This window comes from Oryzias melastigma, linkage group LG9 (genome assembly GCF_002922805.2).
Source record: "Oryzias melastigma strain HK-1 linkage group LG9, ASM292280v2, whole genome shotgun sequence".
Taxonomy (NCBI): Eukaryota; Metazoa; Chordata; class Actinopteri; order Beloniformes; family Adrianichthyidae; genus Oryzias; species Oryzias melastigma.
In genome coordinates, this window is record NC_050520.1 from 2398248 (window position 1) to 2410780 (window position 12533).

The following is a 12533-nucleotide window of genomic DNA, read 5'->3' on the forward strand; positions in this document are numbered from 1 at the left end:
ACTGGGATACATATTGTATCATGAGACATGTATCGGATACGTATCATGAGACATGTATTGGGATACATAATGTATCATGAGACATGTATCGGATACGTATCATGAGACATGTATCGGGATACATAATGTATCATGAGACATGTATCGGGATACTTATCATATTGTGGGACATACATAGGATACATGTCGTATCCCCATGCTCTTGGTAATACACACTCCTAGTTGTGACCCTATGAGAACAAACCAGAAGAGAATGGATTCCTGCAAATAACGGCCAAATTTAAAACCTGGTTTAACTTTGGCTACATGTGTTGCTTCTTTATTCCAAAGACGTAAATGAAGAGACGCCAGTCCAACAACAGACAGAAATCACGGTTTCAGAGCAGAACAACAGACAAAGTGTATACCTTACAGCTGGTGTGGCTTTGGAAGGAAATAAAACAAAAGCAAGGACCACAGGCAAGGAGCAGTCAGACCAACACTGTAACTTCATAATTATACAATACGATGGGTTTATGAATATGCTCTCAGTTCAACAGTGGTATGTATGATGGTATTATTGTACAATCCTTTCTGTATTAGGATTATTTTTTACAGGAGGCAATAAAACAAAGAAAAGGAAAAAGAAAGTTACAGGTTTCCTCTTCAGCTGAAATGCCATATAATTACACTCTGCATCATGCAGTTAAGTGTTACACAAACAATAACATCAACAGAGAACAATTACTGAGCCAATGTAAACCAGTTCAATGACATCAAGGAAAACAAAACAACAACAAAACCCAAAAGGTCACATAAGCACAGCTTACAAAGATAATAGGAAGTACACAATGTATACAAGTAAAATGTTGAAAATATAACCGGAGTAATCTGTTGTACCTTGATAAAAAGACATAATACAAATATATTTAGCAAATGTGATCTTTTGACCTCCAGAGGGGGGACAGAAAGAGGATGTTTTTTTTTTGTTTTTTTTTATTTTTGTTCCAAGAGGAATCAACTAACAACAGACTTTCTTTGTTTCTTGATAAATCTTCTTAACTTGAAATTGTCGTCTTCAAGGATTCTTTCTTAACAGCTGCTGATTGGCTACTACCATCAACGCTTGACAAATAAGATTGTACACATTTTCATAAAGTATACAACTATGAATGCTCAATCTTCTCCACACAACAGAAACAATGTATATCTTTTCATCTAGCATGTATCTGCAGTTTCTCATCAAAGATGACTCCTGATGGCCAGAATGATTTTCCCACATGTTATGGCAGCCACAAAACCTGATTGGAACAGCTCAAGTTTTCAGTTTTGAATCTGCTCTAGGAAAGCACACATTTAGTGACTTTTTCTTTTTTTCTTGTGTTAAAGCTGTGTTCACACTGATTGTTATTCAGGCATCAGGACATCCAGATTCAATGTGAAGTCAATGTACAGACGCAGTGGTCCTGTGATGCAATTGGAGTTTTGGGCTGGCAGCAGCACGGTTTAGCAGTTGCAACACGATTTGAGCGTTGCAAATTGGTGAGAGTTAGAAAATGTGACTTTGGGCAAAGAAGACACATCGTGTCAGCAAATCAGGCACTCAGCTTTGTCACAGAGAGACGGAAGTACCGCTGAAAGCGCCTGTCAGAGTCTCGGAATGATCCCATGAATACACACATGGAGATGTGATTGTAGAAGTCTGTAAAGACTCACACCAATAAAAACAGTCTTTTTGTGTTTTTAAAAGGTTCTTGCAGCATTTTATCATTTTATCATATTAGAGGACCTACATACAATAATTTAATTCCTGAACAACTGTGTTTGTAAATTTTGATGAAAACTGGAGGCTTGAAAAATGCTCAGACTAATAATGCAGCTACTGAAATATGCATACCAAAGTTTACCTTTCTGAAGGATCCACTTACAGACAAATACATCTATTCCTCGTCTGAGCTCCAATCTGGATCAAAACTGTACGGCGGGATAGCTCCAATATTGCTAGCTGTTGTTTTGCTACACTATTGTTAGCGTGTAGCTGTAAACTAGCGTGAGAGAGTGTAAACAAAGGCTTGGTGGGATATAAGCGCAGCTAACTTCTGCATCAACAATAGTGCACACAACCCAGAATTATATTTCTATTGAGCCGCAGAAAATGTCATGAAAAACTAAAAAAGCTTTTAGAGCTAAAAACTGTATATCATAATTAAAAGACCGCTGGGAACGACTTGGAGTGGGACACTAATATATTAATAATAATACAAACTTTTGACAGTAGCTCCTCCCACATGCGTCTGGAGCAATAAAATTATGAACGTGATCGTGCATTAGCATTATACCTTATTCCAGAAAAAGAAGAAAGAATGAGCAAAAAACTGTGATTTAGACAAATGGTTACTTTAAAAAATATTTCCTTAAAAGAGTTTGTAAAATTCATAAATAAAGATGTTCATTTAGTCAGCAATGTACGTTCACGTCAATTGAGCGTTAGCCATCCTATGGGACATTCCATTAAACGTTAGCATAGAGCTAACTTACTTTAGCTTTATGTGCTAGATCCTTTTTTATTTTTTGGATCAATTATTGATCTATTGAGCTTAGATCGATTCAAATCGATCGATTGACTTTACCATCCTAGCCCTAGTTTAAAGGCGTCCAACGTGAATTTAAGGCGTGAATCTCATTGGGTGTGAGCATACCTTTACAGTCAATCCAAATGTTGGTTTTATGTAAAAAAGTTTGCATTCCTTATTTAGAAAAGAACAATCATTTGTTGATGTTCATATCAAACAGGATTCGTGTTGTAACATGTAAGAAGGGAAGAACAGCAAAAGCACATTCTGGTGATGGGGGACTAGCAATTTAAGTTTATGTTGACAACGAAATGATTTGTAAAAATATATTATTTTGAGCTCTTATTATTCAAGTAGATCTTGATTGTAAACCTCCTTTAAGAATTTAGTTGATTGTTTAATTTAATAAAAGAACGAGTGAAGCTTCGTCAGAGCACCTGAATCTTAATAGCGTCTTAGTACCTGCAAAGAGCATGAGAAAATAGCACTATTTTTTCTCTGGCACCTACTTTCAGAAGGTCAGTCGTGGACATCGAAGATAGGGAATAGAGGTGAATTAAGTTTGGGAAGTGCCATTGTGCCGCTGTTCACACAGCTGTGTCCAGCCTAGCCACAGGTTGTGTTTGGAGGTTAATACATACTGGTTACACAAAAGAAACATAAAGGATTCTTGAAATGCAATAAAACGGTGTATAAAGATTATTATGATACACCTCACCAACGTGACACAATTGCACTCTTGGTTCAAGCAAATCTTGACTGGTCCTGGAGTCACAGCTCACCACGATGCATTGGTTACCTAAACATTTCAGTACTCTAGAAAACCAATCACAACGTGTGCAGTTCTACTTCACCACCTGTGGGGGCATTATAGCTGTCTTTGGCTGAGGTGTCTTACTTTCAGGTATTTCCAAGGTACCCTCTTTGCCTTTCTTCCTGGGTGGCTTTTTTATGGGAGTCTTCTTTGGTGTAGGATCTAGCAGATCCCCTTGGGAATCCTGCTTTTCTGGGCTCTTGGCTTCTGGGGTTCCACAGTTATTGGTGACCATCTTCTGGAGGCTGCTGGAGGTGGGAAGCAGGGGCTTGGTCGAGCCCTGCTGGCTGAGTCCACCAGAGGCGTTCCTCTTGGCTTTCTGAGGAGGTTTGGGCTTCTCCTGGCTTCCTTTTGGGGAGAGTCCGTTGGTCTTTGTCAGCCCTGTTCCCTCGTTCCTGTTGATGCTTTGGGTTTTTTCTTTGAGCTGAGCAGCCACCAGCGCAGCTGCTTCAGAGTTTATGTGAGGATGGATTACCTTTGGACTCTTCGGGGGCTCCTTGTGGTTTTGCTTCGGATTCTCAGCGTTCTTCTTCTCAGGAGAGGAGCTGTGGAAGCTGCTTATCTTTTTGAGGGCATTTTGAACAACTCCGTTGATGTGTTCCATGTGACTGGGACTGCTGTGCTCATCTCCAGACTTCCTACCTCGGAGAGGTTTGTGTTTGCCAGGGGATCCATTGGCATCCGTCCCTTTCCCTTCCCGTTTTTGCTCTTGGTCTTGCCCCTTCTGCTTCTGCTGTTCCTCATTCTTGGACGAACCGTCACTGTTGCTCCGATGTTTCTCGTTTGACACCACAAAAACCTTGCTTCCCCCTTGCTGCTTTGTCTGGGGAGATCCGGTAGTACTTCCATGTATCCATGACACTTTGGGCTTCGTAGACGGATCTGGAGGGCGGGGTTTGGGCTTGCCAGGTGAAGGTGGTGGCTTTCCATTACGCTTGACCTCTGGTGTAGGAGTGCTTTCCCTGTTCCTGCCATCCTCATCCTTTGACTGTTTGGAGGGTCTGGCGATGTGTGAATACAGAGCTGCAGATTCAGAACCGCTGTTGGAACCCTCGCTATCAAACGATTTGAGAAGGGACTGCTCCGAGGCATCTGGTTTGGCTATGCTTGTTTCTTTTAGGGAGGTGTACTCTCCTTCATCTTCCACATCCGGGTCATCTTTTGCCTCTTCGGTACTTGGGCTGGGACTCTGCTTGTCCTTACTTTCACATGTAGACTCTGTTGATTATCAGGAGAGGAGGAGGGAAACACTGTTAGTCAAGAAGACCGAGACAACACTGCATGCTAAAGACGGGCTATAGCAGACCAAGAATAAACAGAACAGAGAATTAGACAAGAAATTTGATTCAACTCTTTACACCAGGTCAGGGATTAACTGTTTCCTGGAGTGTTGCAAATCAGTGAGCTTCAGAATACGTTGGGAATGTGTTAATTGTGTAAACTCTTAAAAAGTTCCGATAATTCAAAGAACATTAATAGCCCACTTGAGCTAAGGCTCTTTAGCCATGTTTTTGTTCGGAAAATATTGTTGCCCTTTGACTCTTTTACACCAGAGCTTTAGCTCCAGTCTTTACATTTCTGTGTAACTACCGTAACTCTTCCATCATTTATAATTAAATTATAATAAATAATATAATTCCAACAAGTTCTTGCTCTTGGTGGATTTGGCAGAGAGTTTTACACCTAATGCCCTTCCTGACACAACTCTATATGTTGTCCGGTCTGGGGACCGGCACAAGGAGACTTAGGCAGCATCCGAGTTCTTTCCCTAACACTACAGCTTCTCCCTAACCCTGAGATGGTGGAGTCAGAAATTTTTTTTTTTTTTAAGGGAAAGGGATAAAAGCTTAGTGCTGACTATTCCTCCACTGATAGCTCTAGTGAGAAAACTGCTGTATTGAACTAGCACGCTCCGCTGCAGTGAGCTAGCAAGCTCTGCTGTAGCGAGCTTTTCTGTATTGAACAAGCGAGCTCTGCTGTAACATGCTAACAAGCTTCTCTAAAGCAAGCTAGAGAGCTCTGCTGTATTGAGCTAGCGAGCTCTGCTGTAGAATGCTAGCAAGCTTGTCTGAAGCAAGTTAGCAAGCTCCACTGTATTGCGCTAGCAAGCTCTGCTGCGTTGAGCTAGCGAGCTCCGCTGTAGCTATCCATCGGATCCGCCGTCCACCAGGTGGCTGGAGCCACCTGTTAGCATAACAAGCTAACCCACTGAGTGTCAGCTGTGGACAAACACAGGTGGGGTTGTCACGGAAACTGATCAGACCCATTTGGGGTCCACATTTTCTGCCCACTTTAAAACCATGTGGGGATCTTAAAACAGGGTTGAATAACTTTTAACAAGAAAACAAAGCATGAAACTTCCCCTAATTCATAAGCTTAAAAATAGTTGCTTCCTCTCAAAAGAGACGTGTTTGTGAACAGGAAAGCACAGATGGAAAGTGCGTTTTGTTCTATTCTGTGCTCAGTAAGTCATTGAGTGGATGTGAGCTCAGTGCTGACTAGACCATTCAATTTCCTGTATACTTGTTCTCAAAAAAACATGGAACTGGATGGCATATGGTTAAAAGCTAAATATCTCCATAATGAGATTTACAGAAGTGCATGAGTCACTGCACGGTCACACCACAGCGCTGGAGAAACAGCCACTGGTCTATAGTTGTGCACATGCGGGTGAAAATCCCAGACACCAAAGATAAATTGTGGATTTCTCTGCATCATTCCAGATAACCCAGCCGTTTATGTATTCATGTGATGACCAACCTTCGTTAGGAACACAGTAGACCGGCCCCTCGTATCCGCTCTCGAAGGAGGAGAAGGACTCCTGGGACGACCACGAGGAGGGGGAGGGCTGCTCGGCCACAGAGGGGGGCTCGATGAAGCTGCAGTTAAAGGTGTTCTCTGGGTCGTGGTGGGCTACTGAGAACAGAAAGCAAACGCACGAGCCAAAAGGTCATTCAGAGGCTTTTGTACTGCATTACAAGAACAACAGTCTGCTCTCACTCAAAGCCTCAAAGCAGACTTGGTGGTTTCAATGAGTTCTGTGGAATCAAATCTGTTTTATTGGTTATACATGTGAGCAAACCTACATTTGACATTATGGGTTTTTAAAGGCGAAAGCTGATATTTTTGTACAGCTCTGTGGTATTTTTCCATTTTGATGGCTGAAGATAAACCTCCACAGTTGAATGGCTCGGTCTAAGTTTTCGGGAACCACACCAAAAAAGTGAAAGTCATAGGCTTATCGTGTACAGTCCTCAGCCAGTTTGTCCTAATCCGACATTTTTGATAGTGGTTTGGAATGGCCTGTTTTTGTTTTGGCAAAGCGCGTAAGTGATGTTGAGACAACCCCACATGGCTGTTTTAGATTCCTCCATTATTGAGGCTGCAGAAATTGAAGCAAATTAAGTTTCAGTTTTGTCGAAGTCAGAATTTCCAAGTTTCTCGCCAGAAGTCTCTACTGGAAGACCGCCTGAGGTTGGATTTCAAACTCAGAGAATTGAAGCAATGCCATCACCACAAACACGAGACCCTAAAATGCCTGCAGTTTGCATCAACTGCATAGATACAAGGCTAATTTTACTGTTTATGACAATTTCAACGTTTTCTTCAGTTCATACCGTAGTTAGACATACATGTACTTGTATGTGTTTGTGTTGCTAGGCTTTTTGTTTTTACTGATTACCATAGAAATGGTTGTTATGAAGAAACAGCAAACAGTGGCTCGTCTGAGTTTCTTAAAACTTTTGTCCGTCCTTTTTCAAACTCCAAAACTCTTCTAATGGTGCATTCATGGTGCATTCATGGTGCGGCAGGTGTGGCAGAGGCATCAAGTTTCAATGTTAAGTCAATGTAAAGACGCGATCTGACGCGGGTGTCAGGCGCGGTGCGACAAATTTGACACAGTGCGTCAACCAACCATGGACTCAGTTTTGCGCATGTGATGTTTTTAGTGACTAGATCAGAGGGTAGAAAAGCCAATTCAATATTGCGACTCAATGCGAGGATTTTTGTCCTGAACTTCCATCCATTTTCTTAACCTGCTAGGACCAGGGGTTATCCAGAGACTGTTCCAGTTAGGCCCAATCTGAATTCTTCTGTTCTCCCTTTCCCTTCATTTGGCCCTCCCAACGGAGAACTATGAAAAATTGTGTCTCATATTTCGGATGTCACTTTTATCGATGACATCATCAATTACTGCCAGTCCACTAGCATTAGCTTCCAGCGCTTGAATATAACTTTAAGAAGGTCATGCTACAACAAAAAGTCATTACTTACATTTAAATGTAAACTTATGTAGTTCATACTGCACCCACATGAAGAAAAGCGCTTCTCAGCGCGACGCAGTTTAGCCTTGTGGGGGAGGACTTTATAACCCTCCATTTGGAGGGTCAGATTTAAAAAATACATTTCCTGGACACACTTGGACATAAACTCCCTCTTCAAATGGAGGGGAAGAGAGAAGTGCTAGGGAGAAAGGAAGAATTGGGATTGGGCCTTACTGGCGGGATACACCCTGAATAGATCGCCACACTGACACAGAGCCCATGGAGCGGGATCAACCGGTAAGCTAGCCAGCCACCTGGTGAATAGCTTAGCAAGCTAGTGTCTTGCGCTCCACAGGGCAGCAAGGGTTCAATATTATAAGTAGTAAATGTATTTTTGGGTGTCTACTCTCTTTTTACACCCTAACATTTAAAAAAATAAATATACAGAGCCTTTTTTCTGGTCTTTGTTATTTTCAAATCTTATTTTAATTTCTAAAACCAGCATCTGCTTGCAATAAATTCATTAATTCTATGGAGAAAGGGGATACAAAATACAGACGGGCAATTTTGTCTTAAACTGTAATGGTACGCCGTGGTAGCGCTTCACTTTTGGCCTTTTGGTGTTCAGTAACATGAGCTCAGATCATATTCTATACGCCTACATGCAGGTCAGGACCTTATTTTATTATCCGTCAGAACCATTGGAATTCTTTTGTACCTGAGATGAGATTTCTAGGAGATACTTCAACTCAAGGTGTCAACAGTCCTGTTTGGTGCTAAACTTTTGCCATGGCCCTTTAACCTGACACACTGAATCAGATTCTTCTATATACGCGCTCGATGACACCTGGTCCCAACCGTTTGTTTAAACCACAGCCAAACCTGTCATGGAAGAACTAATGAATTTTCTCAGAAACAAATCCGAGATTCTTTGCTTTTACTGGAATTGTTTTTTCTGACTTTCTGACCTCAAAGTATAAAACATTTAAAGAAAAAATGCACTTTGCAATTGGACATGTCAATATTTTAACTCAAAGCTGTCATAGATATACAAAAATTCTCTTATACTTTAAAAATCAAATTACATTAAGACTTGATGGAGGCTAATTTTTTTTTTTTTTTTTAATATATGACTTAAAATAATTGTAAAAATTGTGTTCTGTTCTGCTGACCTTTAGGACATTCACGAAAAACAAACTGCAACCCAGAAAAGTCTTTTTCTGCATCAGCCTGTTTGTTATTGCTCTGCTTCCTGAGAGCAATCATCTGAGTCAGACCACGCTGCTTTCAACTCTCCAAACTTTACAGTTGGTGGTTTTTCCCATCAGACGCAGTAAACCAAAGCTCTCGGTTTTCTTTGTTTTATTTCAAAATTACTTTCCAGGTTGAGCAAACTTAAAAAGAGGGTGATTTAAAACAAGTCAATGCAAAGAAAACATTTATGGGACAAATTAAACACATGCAGTGAATATGGGGTCAGTTAGTTACTGTATTGTGAAAGTCTGTTTACAGATTATTTTCTGTGTCTTTACAGTCCAACTAATTTGAACCCTATTCTACTCTTAATAGATACAAATATTAAAAACTGCTCTCTCTGAGCATTCATGTTTCATGAAATTACATATTTATAAATAATGTGTTGAAATCAGTCACTGCTTGACACAAAATAAGCTTTTTTGTTAGAGATATCTCTAAGCGTAATGCAGATAGTCTGTAAGATCCAATTTAACATCAGATATGACGAGCTAGAGGCAGAAATATTAAACCGTTTTAGTTTTCTGAACAGACAAAAATGAAGAAACATTTGTACTTAATGATTCCTCAGTTTAAAAGTTTGGATTTTAAAAGAAAAAACAATTTTAAACAAAAAAAGATTTTCTTTAGGGCTTGAGTTTTTGTAACAGTCAAATTCAAAATTAGCAACTATGTTTCATGAAAAAGTAAAAAATCTATTTCTATTAACATATTTGTGATAACCACTGACTGTTAATGAAAACTGGACTTCATGTGATTTCATCAATAGAAAATGGTTTATTTCTGGTTCCATTGAAACAATGGTTGATGAGATTTAGGTTTTAGTTATGATAGGGTCTACTAATAATATCCAAGCAGAGTGGGAAAACAGAAGTGTGTTTCTTATTTTTCACGAAGAGTCCCAAGAGGGAAACATACCATAATTAAAGGCTCAGTCTTTGTTCTCAGCGGAAGGCAGAGGAACGCAGAACAGCTAACCTATGCAGAGATGTCACTCATGAGCAACAGCTGTCCTTAAAAGCTTTTCCCTGGAACCAGAAGGTCCACTGGGGCAGCAAAAGGATCCCTCTCTGCATACAGAACCACATCCAGCTTCTGATCTCCAGTCAGTAGCACCAAAGAATGACAGAAATCTGAACTTAGCTAATGAGCTTGAGTCCAAGCTTGAAATGAGACCTTCACAATCTCTTAGTCACATTTAGACAAAGGTTACAAGTACTTCACTGAATGCCGCTTGTTTGATTATGTAGGTAATTATGATTTTATTATTTTATTCTTTGCAGAATGCTAACGCTAGCATTAGCTTTGACTATGAGACGTGGAGCTGCAGAAGATCTTTTCAGGCAAGTTAAAATTTACCAAAATTTCCGTGCTCACATAATCATTGTAACTAAAGTCGGACAATTTCAGTGTGTCTGACATAAAAGCAAAACTTATTACTGTTACGATGTTTTTTACTGCGGTCAATGAGCTGCTGTTAGCTCAGCTAACGTCGCTGCTCTTTGCTTTTGCTCATATCACTGTATCCGATCTGCGGGAAAATAAAGGTAAAAAATAATCAAGTTAATTGCAAACCACTTCACCCAGAGATGACTTTTTTACTCGGCCGCTCTTATTTTGAAAGCTAAAAATACTTGGTTCAATAGCTGTTCTTAATATTTTTGCTGAACCAAGCCATTCCTGTTTTTACAATTATCCCCTAAAACATCCCGCAGAACAACAAGTGAGTTTAGCTCTGGAAGTGAGTAAAATACATACAGATATGCAGCGATGTGCGTCTTTACTGCAAGTATTAAATAAGGCCAACATGAATTTTGTGCTCGATCACACTTACAATATGTGCAAACATCAGCCAAAACGTAACCCGTTAGAATAATATCTGCTCAAATGAAAGCTACATATTTTGAATAAAGCCTCAAATAATGGAGAATAATTCAAATTTGTACTTAGACTTTTGAACGATCTAAGAGAGGAAATGAAAATGCAGTTTGACAGGACTTTCATAAAATAAATATTCTACATTTTTCTGTTGAAATTGGTAAGGTTACCTTTGACTATTTGCGTAAAATGGTGTCAAACAGCGTTCAGCTGTCAGCTTTGCCGTTCTAAATGTGAACGCCGGAAGTAATTATTCGCCTTTTCCGCCCTGTCGCTGTTTTGTCTGACGTCACCGTGAAAGAGTCTATAGAATGGCGTTTCATTTCCGCCAAAAGTCTCCCACAGGCATATATCAGACTCCATGCTCACAATGAAAGGGCACAATTCTGCCTCCATGAGCGCTCCTGTATCCCTGTGCGCACGTGGAACCACTTTGCTGCAGTCCCCGCCCCGTTACCTTTGCTGTGTCCCCACGGTTCTCACGGTTGCTGGGGACTGATGTTTGAGTACTGACACCATAACTAATCCATGTATCATTCGTTTTTCAAAGTAAAGTAAATGTAAAAAATACAAATTTAAAATGACCGTGTTATATAATTATCATTTTTTTAACAGCTATAGAAAAAAAAACAATCATTTTTTTGGCCAGTTTCACTTAATTGTCCACAAGAGTTGCCAGATAAATGATTGTGACAACTCCACACAAACTACTTCAAGGTGACCAGAATTTAATTGTTCCTTATCTGTTGGTTTTGTTTTCGATTTAATACTTTAATGGGAACTCTAAAAAATGATTGTTTTTTTTTTCTATAGCGGATTAGAAAATGATATAAAACGGTCATTTTAAATTTTTACTTTTTCCGTTTTTTTTTTTTTACTTTGAAACACGAATGATACTCTGTGCCAGTATTGCCCGCCAGCAACGGTAACGGGGCGGGGACTACAGCTAAGTGGCCCAATCACACGCAGGTTGAGATTTTCGGTTTTTGGGTATGTTGTTACAAAACTCGCAGGAGTTGTTACCAGGAATGCTTCCACGAGTGGAGGGATAATTCTTCACAAGAGCAAGAATACTTCCATGAGCGTGCAGTTGTAGTTCCACGCGTGCACAGGGAGACAGGAGCGCTCATGGAGGCAGAATTAAAACATTCATTGTGAGCGTGGAGTTTGATTTATGATTGTGGGAGACTTTTGGCAGAAATTAAACGCCATACTATAGCCTCAAAATCCTCAGAAATGTCAAATTAGCTGTACATGCTGGTAAAGTGAAGAATAATCCAGAAAGTTTGACTCATAGCAACATTTTAAATACAAATGCTAATTAGTCATTACAAAGTAAGAGTGTATGGTAGTTCAGTAAATAAATAGTATTATAGTAGACAAGTGGGCAGTACAGTTTCATCAGTATTTTGCCCAAAGATACTGTAACCCGTGACTGGACAGGGGGAACTTGAAACTTCTGATGGTTCAGATGAGGGGGTTCCAAACTCCTGAAACTGTCTCCCTGTGTGAGTGGAGGGGGGAGGGGGAACATTCTAATCCAAAGGCTGAACTGCGTTTTTGACTGCGTCCAAACAAATGCTCATATCTTCAAAACTCTTCCATGTATCGAAACAGTTGAACCCTTGAAACAACCACAAGGCTTGGGGCTAAAATGTGTGAAGGTTTCAGGTCTCTAGGTTCACGTGTGCCCTCACAATCGCAATCTAAAAACAGACAACAGGGAACAAAGCGTTTGCCTCATGGACAATGATAAAGCATACGGGATCA

At 40.2% G+C, this 12533-nt stretch overlaps 1 protein-coding gene across 1 annotated transcript in view; it reads right to left on the reverse strand.

Annotated features, from left to right (window-relative positions):
- Window positions 1-976: 976 nt before the first annotated feature.
- Window positions 977-12533, reverse strand: part of scarf2 (scavenger receptor class F, member 2) — a 42272-nt gene continuing 30715 nt past the window's right edge. Inside the window, exons 10-11 of the mRNA XM_024276222.2 lie at window positions 6127-6282; window positions 977-4584 (exon numbers count right to left, since the gene is read on the reverse strand). Of these exons, the coding sequence (XP_024131990.1) occupies window positions 3398-4584; window positions 6127-6282 (1343 nt within the window). The 3' untranslated portion in view covers window positions 977-3397. The remainder of the gene's footprint in view (window positions 4585-6126; window positions 6283-12533) is intronic.